The sequence below is a fragment of the Octopus bimaculoides genome, chromosome 3, assembly GCF_001194135.2.
Source record: "Octopus bimaculoides isolate UCB-OBI-ISO-001 chromosome 3, ASM119413v2, whole genome shotgun sequence".
Lineage (NCBI taxonomy): Eukaryota > Metazoa > Mollusca > Cephalopoda > Octopoda > Octopodidae > Octopus > Octopus bimaculoides.
In genome coordinates this window covers 15,345,533-15,357,725 of record NC_068983.1, presented here as the reverse complement: position 1 = coordinate 15,357,725, position 12,193 = coordinate 15,345,533, and the positions used below count along the sequence as shown (strand labels likewise).

Sequence of the window (12,193 nt, the reverse complement as noted above, 5' to 3'; positions counted from 1 at the left end):
GGTGTTGCCATCCGGTTTCACCAGTCCTCAGTCAAATCGTCCAACCCATGCTAGCATGGAAAGCGGACGTTTAAACGATGATGATGATGATTAACACCTTAGCTATGCTAATTGATGTTTTATCTTGTCACTCAGGTCACAAAAAGGTCACGCAACTAACATAACATTTTAGAATTGAATTTTTATACAGTTATCTCTCACCATATCGTGGTTCACCTATTGCGGTTTATTATTTAATCTTACGTTGATTTCTCTGTGGTGTTGTTTTGCATTTATGATAAAATAAATATATACAAATTATAAAACTAAAAACAAAAAATATACAGTACAGTACTGTTTCTATTTCACGGATTTTCACGAATCGCAAGGGGTTTTGGAACGCGACACTAGCGATAGTCGAGGGATTATTGTAAAGTTTGAAAATAGTATGACAATCAAAATAACTTGTCTTTTGGTATACTTTGTTCAGTTTGTTTATCAACAACTCGTGTATTTAAAAGGTTAAGTAGCTACAGAGCTGGAGTTCAATAACAACAACATACTGATAATTATGGCTTTCATATTATTGTACGATGACTAAGTCTTTCCTTTCCATGAAATGATGTCTTGTCAAGCACTAACAAGCATAATGTTTTGATTTCTCAAATATGTGTAGGCATGGCTGAGAGGTTAAGTCTTGGGTTCATTGCGTTCAGTTCCACTGTACAACAACTTGGGCTCTAGGCTGACTAAAGCCTTGTGGGTGGCTTTGGTAAAGGGGAAACTGAAAAAAGCCTGTCATAAATATATGACAAAAGACGGAGATACCTGGGGTCTTTCTGCACTCAAGAGGACCTGTACTCCATAGCAGAAGTGTTAAGGTTGCTCTCCCTGGTGAAGGAGATTGGCCTGTAAGAGCCCTGTGTTGGTGCCGTATAAAAGTGCTCATGTGGTGTCACGTAAAAGCACCCAGCACCCCCTGTAAAGTGGTTGGCATTTGGAAGGGCATCCAGCCATAGAAACTATGCCCAATTAAACTAGAGCCTGGTGCAGCTCTGGTCAAATCGTCCAATCCATGCTGACATGGATTGGACCGTTTGACCAATGATGATGTGTGGGTGTGTCTTTGTGTTCTGTCTGTCGTCCCCCCTCCCCCACCACCATTGCTTGACAACTCTTGTCAGTTTGTTTAGCAGTTCAACAAAAGAGATAGATAGAGTAAGTATCAGACTCGATAAAAAAAATTTTAAAAAAGTACTGGGGCTGAATTGTTTGACTAAACTCTACAAGGCCATGTCAAATTTCTGAAACAAGTAAAAGACTGCAAATGTGGGAGATAGAAATAGCTGATTAAAAACTAGGATTGATTTAATCAGCTAGCCCCATCCTGTACTGCCACTTATCACTTCCTTCTTGAGTTCTTTTCTTTTGCCTTCTCCTCTACACTGATGACATTCACCATTGATCACACCTCTATCCTTCTACATTGTTCACTACGTTACTCTTTGCTCCTATCTGTAACCACCTATCATTCTCCTCACATACTCCTATGAACTTACCCATCCCTCCTGATACTCGGTTTGGATTCTCTTTTTATACTCACCTTCTCATATTCTCTGATACATTGTCACCAATATCTTTGTTACTCACAACTGCTCTTACATAATGTGAAGCAGCCATATATCTCTTCTGCAGCAAGATACCTGTGCTTGTTCATCTATCATACCTCTTTAACCTCTCAACACCTAGCATAAACCCACCAAGCCACCTCCCCATCTACTACAACCCCTCTCAGTTGAGTCTTCTTTGTTTTGCAAGTTACTCGGTGACCCTATTAGAGCTGGTGCCCCAAAAAAGCACCAGTACACTTTGTAAAATGGCTGGCATTAGGAAGGGCATCCAGTTGTGGAAACCATACCAAAGCAGACAATGGAGCTTGACACCATCCTCTGGCTTGTTGGATTCTGTCAAACTATTCAACCCATGGCAGCCTGGAGGACAGACATTGACAGGCCAATGCCAGTGACATGTAAAAAGCACCTGTGCTAGTAACACATACAAGGCACCTGTGCTAGTGACATGTAAATTGCACCTTTACTGGTGACATTTAAAGACACCCAGTACACTCTGTAGTGGTTGGCATTAGGAAGGGCATCTAGCTGTGAAACCAAACTAAAATAGACTGGAGCCTGGTGCAGCACACTAGCTCCAGTTAAACCCATAACAGCATGAAAAACAGATGATGATGATGATATTATATATATATATATATATATATATATATATATATACACACACACTGAACAATACAAATTAGATATCTTTTTGAACGCAGAAACACTGGATGAATTACCCTTACAAAGTGGAATAATTTGTCAACAACCAGCCGTTTGTTGACAATTTTTTCTGCTTTGTAAGGGTAATTTACCTAGTATTTCTGCTGTTCTAATGGCAATTCTGCATTCAATAAAATATCATCTAATTTGTATCGTTCAATACACATTTCAATATCATAGCAATGCACTTTGGGCATGTGTATTCTACTGTAGCCTCGACTTGACCAGAACATGTGCAGAAGTCTGTTGCGTGTGTGTGTATAATAATAATAGTGCATTTATTAAATGCAAGATCAGGTGCATTACAACTCGAAAAAATGGGTGCATTGCTATGATATTGAACTCAGGACCTGGTGCCTTCAAAGTAAATTTCTTAACAACATGACTATACATGTAGATAAAAAAAATTTTTTTTACCTCTGATGTCTTTCAGTTTTTCTGAAACAGTTTTTTTCAGATCTTCTTCATCTTTCGTTAATTTTACATCCAGGACTAGTTTGACAAGACTCAATAATTCTTGCTTATACTCAAAACTTAATTTAAAATCATCAGAATGCTAAAAGATAAGCAAATAGAAATTAATAGTGTGAAAAAAAAAACCCCAAAAAAAATCAGGAATTGAAAAAAGCATAAAAAATTTTTTTTTGTAATGCTGTCTTTGCTGTTGAATATGTGTTCCCCACAGAAACAACCGCAGTGATGATGAGGTTGAATATGTGTGTGTGTATGTGTGTGAGAGAGATAGAGAGAGAGCACACATGTGTGTGTGTGTATAAAAATAAAATAGTTTGCAACAGTCTTTGGTATGTTGAGCATGTGTATTTCCACAGAATCACAGTAATGGTGAAGTTGAACATTGGTAAGGACCTTGAAGATTTGTGTTGTATGCTTGCCAGTGCCGCTGGACTGGCTCCTGTGCAGGTGGCATGTAAAAAACACCTTTTTGAGCGTGGCCATTGCCAGTACCGTGTGACTGGCCCTCGTGCCGGTGGCACGTAAAAGCACTCACTACACACTCGGAGTGGTTGGTGTTAGGAAGGGCATCCAGCTGTAGAAACTCTGCCAGATCAGATTGGAGCCTGGTGTCGCCTCCTGGTCCACCAGTCCTCAGTCCAATCATCCAACCCATGCTAGCATGGAAAGCGGACGTTAAACGACAACGATGATGATGAATGTCTCTCGTGTCTAAAGATTCTATTGGTTCTACTGATTTTAGCATTAACACAAAATCATAATTTTTTTTTTTAGGGGAGGCAGTGATAGGGAAGAATTCCATTTCATATTTTACCAATTCTGGTAGAATGAAAGATTTGAACTCAGAACATAAAAGAATGATACTAAATATTAAAAAGCAGTTTCTCTACTATTTCTACCACTTCTCTGTCTTTTATTTCCATTAATAATATTGGTTTCAAATTTTGGCACAAGGCTAGTAATTCTGGGGTTGGATGAGTTGATTACAGCAACCCCAGTGCTCAACTGGCACTTATTTTATCGACCATAAAGGAATGAAAGGTAAAGCTGACCTTAGCGGAATTTGAACTCAGGATGTAAAGAGATGAAACACCATTAAGCATTTTGTCTGGTGTGCTAATGATTCTGCGAGCTCTATTGCCTTATTTCCATAAGTAATATTGGTTTCAAATTTTGGCACAAGGCCAGGAAGTCCTGGGGAGGTGGTTAGGTTGATTACATAAACCCCAGTGATAAACTGGCACTTATTTTATCGACACTGAAAGGATGAAGGGCAAAGCTGACCATGGCAGAATTTGAACTCAATGTAAAGACAGATGAAATGCCACTAAGCATTATTTTGTCTGGTGTGCTAACGATTCTGCCAGCTTGCTACCTTATTTCCATCTCTGAGTGGTTGGCGTTAGGAAGGGCATCCAGCTGTAGAAACTCTGCCAAATTTAGATTGGAGCCTGGTGTTGCCATCCGGTTTCACCAGTCCTCAGTCAAATCGTCCAACCCATGCTAGCATGGAAAGCGGACGTTAAACGATGATGATGATGATGATGATGATGAATATTAAAAATATAATTTTATTACCCGCTCCTGTCCCTTTATCATGCTTTTATATCCTTCAATATTATACCTCACTCAGCTGAGGTCTTGTCTTGTGGGTACTTGATGACCTCGGAAATGCTGGTGCCATGAAAACAAGCACACAGAATGAAGTGATTGGTATTAAGAAGGGCACCCAGCTGTAGAAAGCATGCCAAAGTAGACCTTGGAGCTTGGCACAGCCCTCTGGATTGTCGGGTTCACATCAAACCATCCAATCCACATCAGCATGGAAAAAAAAGGGTGTTAAATGGTGATTATAATGATGATTATATCTATTTAAAAACAATATTCTCATATTTTAAAGAATGACAAATATCTCTCAATATCTATTTAGGCACAATTGCAAGGTTAAGAAGCTCTCTATGGAACCATGGTGGAGGCGCAGTGGCCCAGTGATTAGGGCAGCGGATTTGTGGTCATAGGATCACGGTTTCGATTCCCAGACCGAGCATTGTGAGTGTTTATTGAGCAAAAACACCTAAGGCTCCACGAGGCTCCGACAGGGGGTTTGTGGCGAACCCTGCTGTACTCTTTCACCTCAACTTTCTCTCACTCTTACTTCCTGTTTCTGTTGTGCCTGTAATTCAAAGGGTCAGCCTTGTCACACTGTGTCACGCTGAATATCCCCGAGAACTATGTTAAGGGTACACGTGTCTGTGGAGTGCTCAGCCACATGCACGTTAATTTCATGAGCAGGCTGTTCCGTTGATCGGATCAACTGGAACCCTCGGTGTCGTAAGTGACGGAGTGCCAACGACGACGATGATTCAGCATTTTCTCTTTCAAAAGGTAACTTTGCCATTTCACAAATATAAAGCAGTAAAATAAGAATTGGACAGATATAAGTACTACTGTCAGTATGAGCAATTAAAAACTGCTGAGGGCAATGTCCCAGCATGGTCACAGACTGAAATCGGTAAAAGAATAAAAGGGATTGAAGTAAATGCAAAGTAAATGCAAATATACCTACTTTATTTAGTTTTGTCTCCCAGTTCTTCTGAAGATCAAATACATCATTGAATTTCTCTGTTACATACACTGATGTAAAAATGCGGATAATTCCTTGAATGTCATTGACAACACGGTCATCTTTTAAGCTTTTCACTCGTCCAAAATCAATCATACGCAACCTTAGAACAGAGTCTGATGGGTCTTGTTGGGGCTGTAACATAACATTTTCTTCTGCAACAGAATAAAATGGATTTAAAAAAAATTAGTTACATTTTTATTCTTAGGGGCAAGGTCAGGAAGAAATGATTATTCTTTTGGCCTTTGCCAGCATCCCCATCCTCGACTGGTGGAATCGATGCTGTTCATGTTCTGTTCTGTTTATAGAGTTGAAGTTGATGACTGCAGGAAAGATGTGATGTTTTCTCGAGGTGTACAAAGACTGTCTTTTCTTTGTTGTTGAAGCAGACAAGATTGGCTCAAGGTGGTTAGGTTGCACATGAATCGTGGTTGAAGACAGAAAGGTTCATCATCATCATCGTTTAACGTCCGCTTTCCATGCTAGCATGGGTTGGACGATTTGACTGAGGACAGGTGAACCAGATGGCTACACCAGGCTCCAATCTGATTTGGCAGAGTTTCTACAGCTGGATGCTCTTCCTAACGCCAACCACTCCAAGAGTGTAGTGGGTGCTTTTACGCGCCACCGGCACGAAGGCCAGTCAGACATTACTGGCAACGGCCACGCTCAAATGGTGTATTTTATGTGCCACCCGCACAAGAGCCAGTCCAGGGGCACTGGCAACGATCTCGCTCGAAAGTCCTTACACATGCCACGGGCACAGGTGCCATCCCGATTTTGCTTTAAAGAAGGATGACAAATGGTATCATGTGTGTCAATGTGGATGTTGTTGGGGATAGTAACATAACAGAATTCTGGGAAAAGTGAGGAAGATTGGTGCATTTAAGATGAAGCTTGAAGTGAGTAAAATACAAGTGTATAGAAGGATTAAAGTCATGCAAAGTAAAGCTTGGTGCAAAGTTTAAAGAGAAAGACAGACTATGAGTGGCATTAAGTCCAGTATATTTGAATTTAACTAGTGTGCAATCACTAACTCATTGTGCAACAAGCTGGTATTGTCTTATGGCTTAGTTGGAAAGAGAAGGCTGCTCCAAGTCTGATGAAATCAATGGAGTTTATATTCAGTTTCAGCAAGCTGACATCTACAAAAAAATGTTCGTGGGAAAGAAAGACTGAGTGACATGGTTAGTATGGGACCTAGCCAGTAAAACAAAAGAGGAGTGATGAAAGGATGAGGGTGGTATACAACTTGCTAGTTCAGAGGAACTGAGTCCAGTACAGTTACGATAGAAAAGGTTGGAGGAGGAGGAGACAGTACAAGTAAATGTCAGAAGTTTTTGTGTATTCTGAATTAAATGAGCATTGAGAAAATTTTGAGATGTAGAATTCTTTATAGGATGACAAAGTATAGTGACAATTAAAAGACAAAAGGGTTTTAGTATCTATCAACAGGAATGCATATCACAAATATGGTAGAAGTAGCACATAAATGGGATTTATAATTAGACTTCATGAGAGTCAAGCAGTGCTCAAGGATAAGATAATTTGGGAGACCCAGCCCACCAGGGTGTAGCCAGCCCACTTATGCGTACCTTTCCTTCATTGGACACTAAACTCTGTTTGTGAAGACCTGTTGAGGCAAATGAAATTGATCCAAATTCGACGACTGGCACCCATACCAACCTCTCCTTCATTGGACACTAAACTCAGCTTGCGAAGACCTGTTGGGGCATGTGAAATCGAAATCGTAATTGAACCAAATTCGATGACTGGCACATGTGCCAATGGAGCGCTAAGAGCACCATCTGAGCGTGATCATTGCCAGAGCAGCTGTCTGGCTTCCGTACCAGTGGCAGGTAAATAGCACCATTTGACCATGATCATTACCAGCGTCACCTTACTGGCATTTGTGCTGGTGGCACATGAAAAAATATTCAAGCAAGGTCGTTGCTAGTGCCACTGGACTGGCTCCTGTGCAGGTGGTACGTAAAAAACACCATTTTGAGCGTGGCTGTTGCCAGTACCGCCTGACTGGCCCTCATGCCGGTGGCACGTAAAAGCACCCACTACACTCTCGGAGTGGTTGGCATTAGGAAGGGCATCCAGCTGTAGAAACTCTGCCAAATCAGATTGGAACCTGGTGCAGACATCTGGTTCACCAGTCCTCAGTCAAATCGTCCAACCCATGCTAGCATGGAAAGCAGACGTTAAACAATGAGGATGATGATGTTGTTAGTTTATGGAACAGAGGCTTGACTAGTTTTCTTTTTGTGCAGGGATAGTGAACTTGCAACCTAAAGAGGGCATTAGGCATTTGAAGTCTTTAAGTGCAACATTCTAAAAGAAGTTTGGATTTGTATGAAAAAAAAACAACATTTTTATTGATTACATAGTATTATTGTGAAGGTCTGCAGCCTAGTGATTAAGGTGTTGCACCCACTATTGTATGATTAAGGTTTTGATTCCCAGACCAAGCAGTTCTTAAGCCAAACACTTAATTTCATGTTATTCCAGTTCATTCAGCTGAAAACGAGTTACCTTGCAACAGACAGGCATCCAATTTAGGGGGAATGTTGTGACCTTGGTCACATATATGCCACAGGCCTGCCTGCCTGCCTACCCAGTGGGGTGGAATCATGTGAAAGCTACAATGTAAGGAAGCACATTGTGACCAGCAATGTATAATGACATCCAATAGTCTGGTCAGTACAATGATACAGTGACATACATATTTCTGCATGGCAGTAAGACACAGGCTGTGACTAGTGAGGATATGCGAAGACTTGAAAGAAATGAAGCCAGTATGTTTCGCTAGATGGGTAATATCAGTGTGCATATTTGATTCGGCAAGTGTCTTCTACTATAGCCTCGGGCGGACCAAAGCCTTGTGAGTGGATTTGGTAGACGGAAACTGAAAGAAGCCCGTCATATATATATATATGTGTGTTTGTGTGTCTGTGTTTGTCTCCCCACCATCGCTTGACAACCGATGCTGGTGTGTTTACGTCCCCATAACTTAGCGGTTCGGCAAAAAGAGACCGATAGAATAAGTACTAGGCTTCCAAAGAATAAGTCCTGCAGTTGATTTGCTCAACTAAAAGTGGTGCTCCAGCATGGCTGCAGTCAAATGACTGAAACAAGTAAAAGAGTATCAAAATTTAGTAGTTTTAAGAAAATGGCACATTAGATTGTCATGAGGGATTTTTATAAAATGATGTCTGAATTGACTTAATCAGATTATTTTTTCAGTATGATACATAACTTTTTTTTAAAAAAAGAAACACTAAAAGGTGTATCATTTATGTAGTCTTATGCAACACTAGAAAATAACACCAATATTTCAGTGAAGTAATTTTTAAAATGTGAAAAACAGATACAAAACGTACCATGTATATCATCATGCAGCCAGTTTTTTGAATGCATAGTAGAAGAGGCTTCCAATAATCCCTCGAGAACATACAGAGAAAAATAATGAAGAAGACTTGGATACTCTCTCAGTTTTCCCATTCGATCATTTATTACATCAGCGAGGGTGACAGCTGGATATAAGACATAAAAATTATTTCTAAAATGTTTAACACACCAAATAAATAAATATATAAATAAAATTAAAATAATAAACAAAAAAACATCACTAAAGTAATGAGTACAGTAACTGATTTTTGATAGAATTCATGATGAAATATAACGATCAAGTATTGATAGCTGATTAATCTCTGTAAAGAAATTCCCTCAAAGTCAATAAACTGGATTGACAAAAATAATCAGTTCGATTGTGGATTAGTGATCATGGTTACAAGACATTTCTACATAAAAAAGAAAGAGTGGCTGTGTGGTAAGTAACTTGCTTATGAACCACATGGGTCCGGGTTCAGTTCCACTGCGTGGCACCTTGGGCAAGTGTCTTCTACTATAGCCTCGGGCCAACCAAAGCCTTGTGAGTGGATTTGGTAGACGGAAACTGAAAGAAGCCCATCATATATATATGTATATGTATATATATGTATGTGTGTGTTTGTCCCCACAACATCGCTTGACAACCGATGCTGGTGTGTTTACGTCCCCGTAACTTAGCGGTTCGGCAAAAAGAGACCGATAGAATAAGTACTAGGCTTACAAAGAATAAGTCCTGGGGTCGATTTGCTCGACTAAAGGCAGTGCTCCAGCATGGCCACAGTCAGATGACTGAAACAAGTAAAAAAGTAAAAGAGTATTCAAAAGGGCTTCTTTCAGTTTCTCTCTACCAAATCCACTCACAAGGCTTTAATTGGCCTAAGGCACTTGCTCCATGTGCCGTGCAGTGGGACTGAACCCGAAACCATGTGGTTGGGAAGCAAGCTTCTTACCATGCAGACACACCTGCTCCTATTGGTAATTTATTTTATTGACCCTGATGTAACGTAAAGTTGACTTTGGAGGAATTTGAATCCAGAATGTAAAGGGTTGAAAGAAATACAGCAAGGCATTTTTGTTGACACTCCGATGGTTCTGCCAATCTACCATTCTAGAGCAAATGACCTCTACTGTAGTCTTAGGTGAAGCAAAACCATGTGAGTGAAATTTGATAGACAGAAACTGTGTGAAAGCCCTGAGGAGGGACTGTTCTTATTTTGGGGTGGCAGACTTAATTTATCACCCAGTTTAACAATTAAAATATATTTGCCCCAGATACCACATTGTGTGATTGAACTTGAAGCTTCATGATTGCAGAGTAAACTTTCTAACCCTTCAGCTGTGCCTGCATCCATGATTAACATGTTTAACACTGTTTTGAATAAATTAGAAGGGAACTTACCATTTTTGAGTATTTCATGATGAAGCTCAATTTTCCCATCAATTTTGTTGAACATGTAAAGATTTGGGAAATGACTGCATCCTTCTAGGCTCACCCAGGCACGAATTTCATTTGTGTTGAATAATGTTAACATTACCTGAAATGGTTATCATAATATTATCTCAGTTAACCTCACATCATCATCATCCGCATCATTATTTAACATCCGCTTTCCATGCTAGCAAGGGTTGGACGATTTGACTGGGGACTGGTGAACCAGATGGCTATGCCAGACTCCAATCTGATCTGGCAGAGTTTCTACAGCTGGATGCCCTTCTTAATGCCAACCACTCCGAGAGTGTAGTGGGTGCTTTTTACGTGCCACTGGCATGAGGGCCAGTCTGGCGGTAGTGGCAACGGCCATGCTCAAATGGTGTTTTTTAGGTGCCACCTGCACAGGAGTCAGTCCAATGTTTTGTTCGCATACCACCGGCACAAGTGCCAGTAAGGCTAAGCTGGAAACTATCACGCTCAAATGGTGCCTTTTACGTGCCACCGGCACAATAAATATCATTATCTTAATTCATAAACTGAATTTTGTTTACTTCATGACAGACATACCTTTTGATCTATAATGGGCATGAAATGATGATGATGAAGCTGATGCTGGTATATTTTATGGATAGATAATAGGAGGGAGAGTAACAGCCATGCTCCTTTTCAGGGCTTCTGAGGACAGTAAGAGGAAGTTATCCTTAGAATGAACAAAGCCAGTTCTGAATGCTTGCAAGAGAGTGGACTCAGCCAAAGTCACATATGAGTCAAATGGTGGTGGTGTTAAAGTCTACCAGAGATCTTTCCAATATCTTTCATCTATCTAATTTCATTTACACAATTTGGGTTGATCCAAGGCTATGATAGGCGGCCCAAAACGATGCAGAATGGGATTGAATCTGAAACTGTATAATTGCAAAGAGAACTTCTTAACAACACAGCCATAACTTGAACCCATACCATCATCATCATCATCATCATCATCATCATCGTTTAACGTCTGCTTTCCATGCTAGCATGGGTTGGACGATTTGACTGAGGACTGGTGAACCAGATGGCTGCACCAGGCTCCAATCTGATTTGGCAGAGTTTCTACAGCTGGATGCCCTTCCTAACGCCAACCACTCCGAAAGTGTAGTGGGTGCTTTTACGTGCCACCGGCACGAAGGCCAGTCTGGCGGTACTGGCAACGGCCACGCTCAAAATGGTGTATTTTACGTGCCACCTGCACAAGTGCCAGTCCAGCGGCACTGGCAACGATCTCGCTTGAATGTCTTTACACGACGCTGGGCACAGGTGCCATCACGATTTCGCTTTCCCCAACAGGTCTTTGCAAGCCGAGTTTCGTGTCCAATGAAGGAGACGACATTGGCATGGGTGCCAGTCGTCGAATTTAGTTCGATTTCAATTTCCCATCCAAGGAAAGTTAGAAGTAAAACTTGATTCTGAGAGTCATTAGGTTAAAGCTAGAGGTGGTTTGGCTTTCTAAATCTATCTCTATTATTACAGATTATTGATATTATTAACAGAATCAGATTTAGACATAGTGAGGCTTGAAGCCATGCGATTCCACTAGAGGCTTTACTTGGCAATACCAACTTCAGGAAACCTGCCAGTCACCTAGTCACCTACCGCTCCGGCAGACACTCAAGCCAAATCGACTACATCCTCGCCAGAAATAGGGAAAGAGGGCGGCTTATAAATGCCAAAACCTACCCTGGCGAAGAATGTACCCCACAACATAGATTAGTAGTTAGCGACTTTGGGATCAAGGCAAAATGGGTGCCCAGAATTAGACCGGCTTGGAGGAGAAGGGTGTGGAAGCTTAAAGACCCTGCAAATGGACAGAGACTTAGAGACAAGTTACTTGAAGCATTTAACGAAATAGAAGGGGATATAGCATCATACAACGTGGAAGACAATTGGAGATTTCTGCGGGACAACCTGTTG

General features: G+C 40.8%; 1 protein-coding gene across 11 annotated transcripts in view; it reads right to left on the bottom strand.

Annotated features, from left to right (window-relative positions):
* Positions 1 to 12,193, bottom strand: part of LOC106869246 (uncharacterized) — a 61,487-nt gene that overhangs the window by 4,884 nt on the left and 44,410 nt on the right. For all 11 annotated transcript variants that reach the window (XM_052966028.1, XM_052966033.1, XM_052966032.1 and 8 more), the window contains 4 exons: positions 10,211 to 10,346; positions 8,802 to 8,954; positions 5,356 to 5,567; positions 2,733 to 2,871 (listed from right to left, as the gene is read on the bottom strand). In XM_052966028.1, coding sequence (XP_052821988.1) covers positions 2,733 to 2,871; positions 5,356 to 5,567; positions 8,802 to 8,954; positions 10,211 to 10,346 — 640 coding nt within the window. The remainder of the gene's footprint in view (positions 1 to 2,732; positions 2,872 to 5,355; positions 5,568 to 8,801; positions 8,955 to 10,210; positions 10,347 to 12,193) is intronic.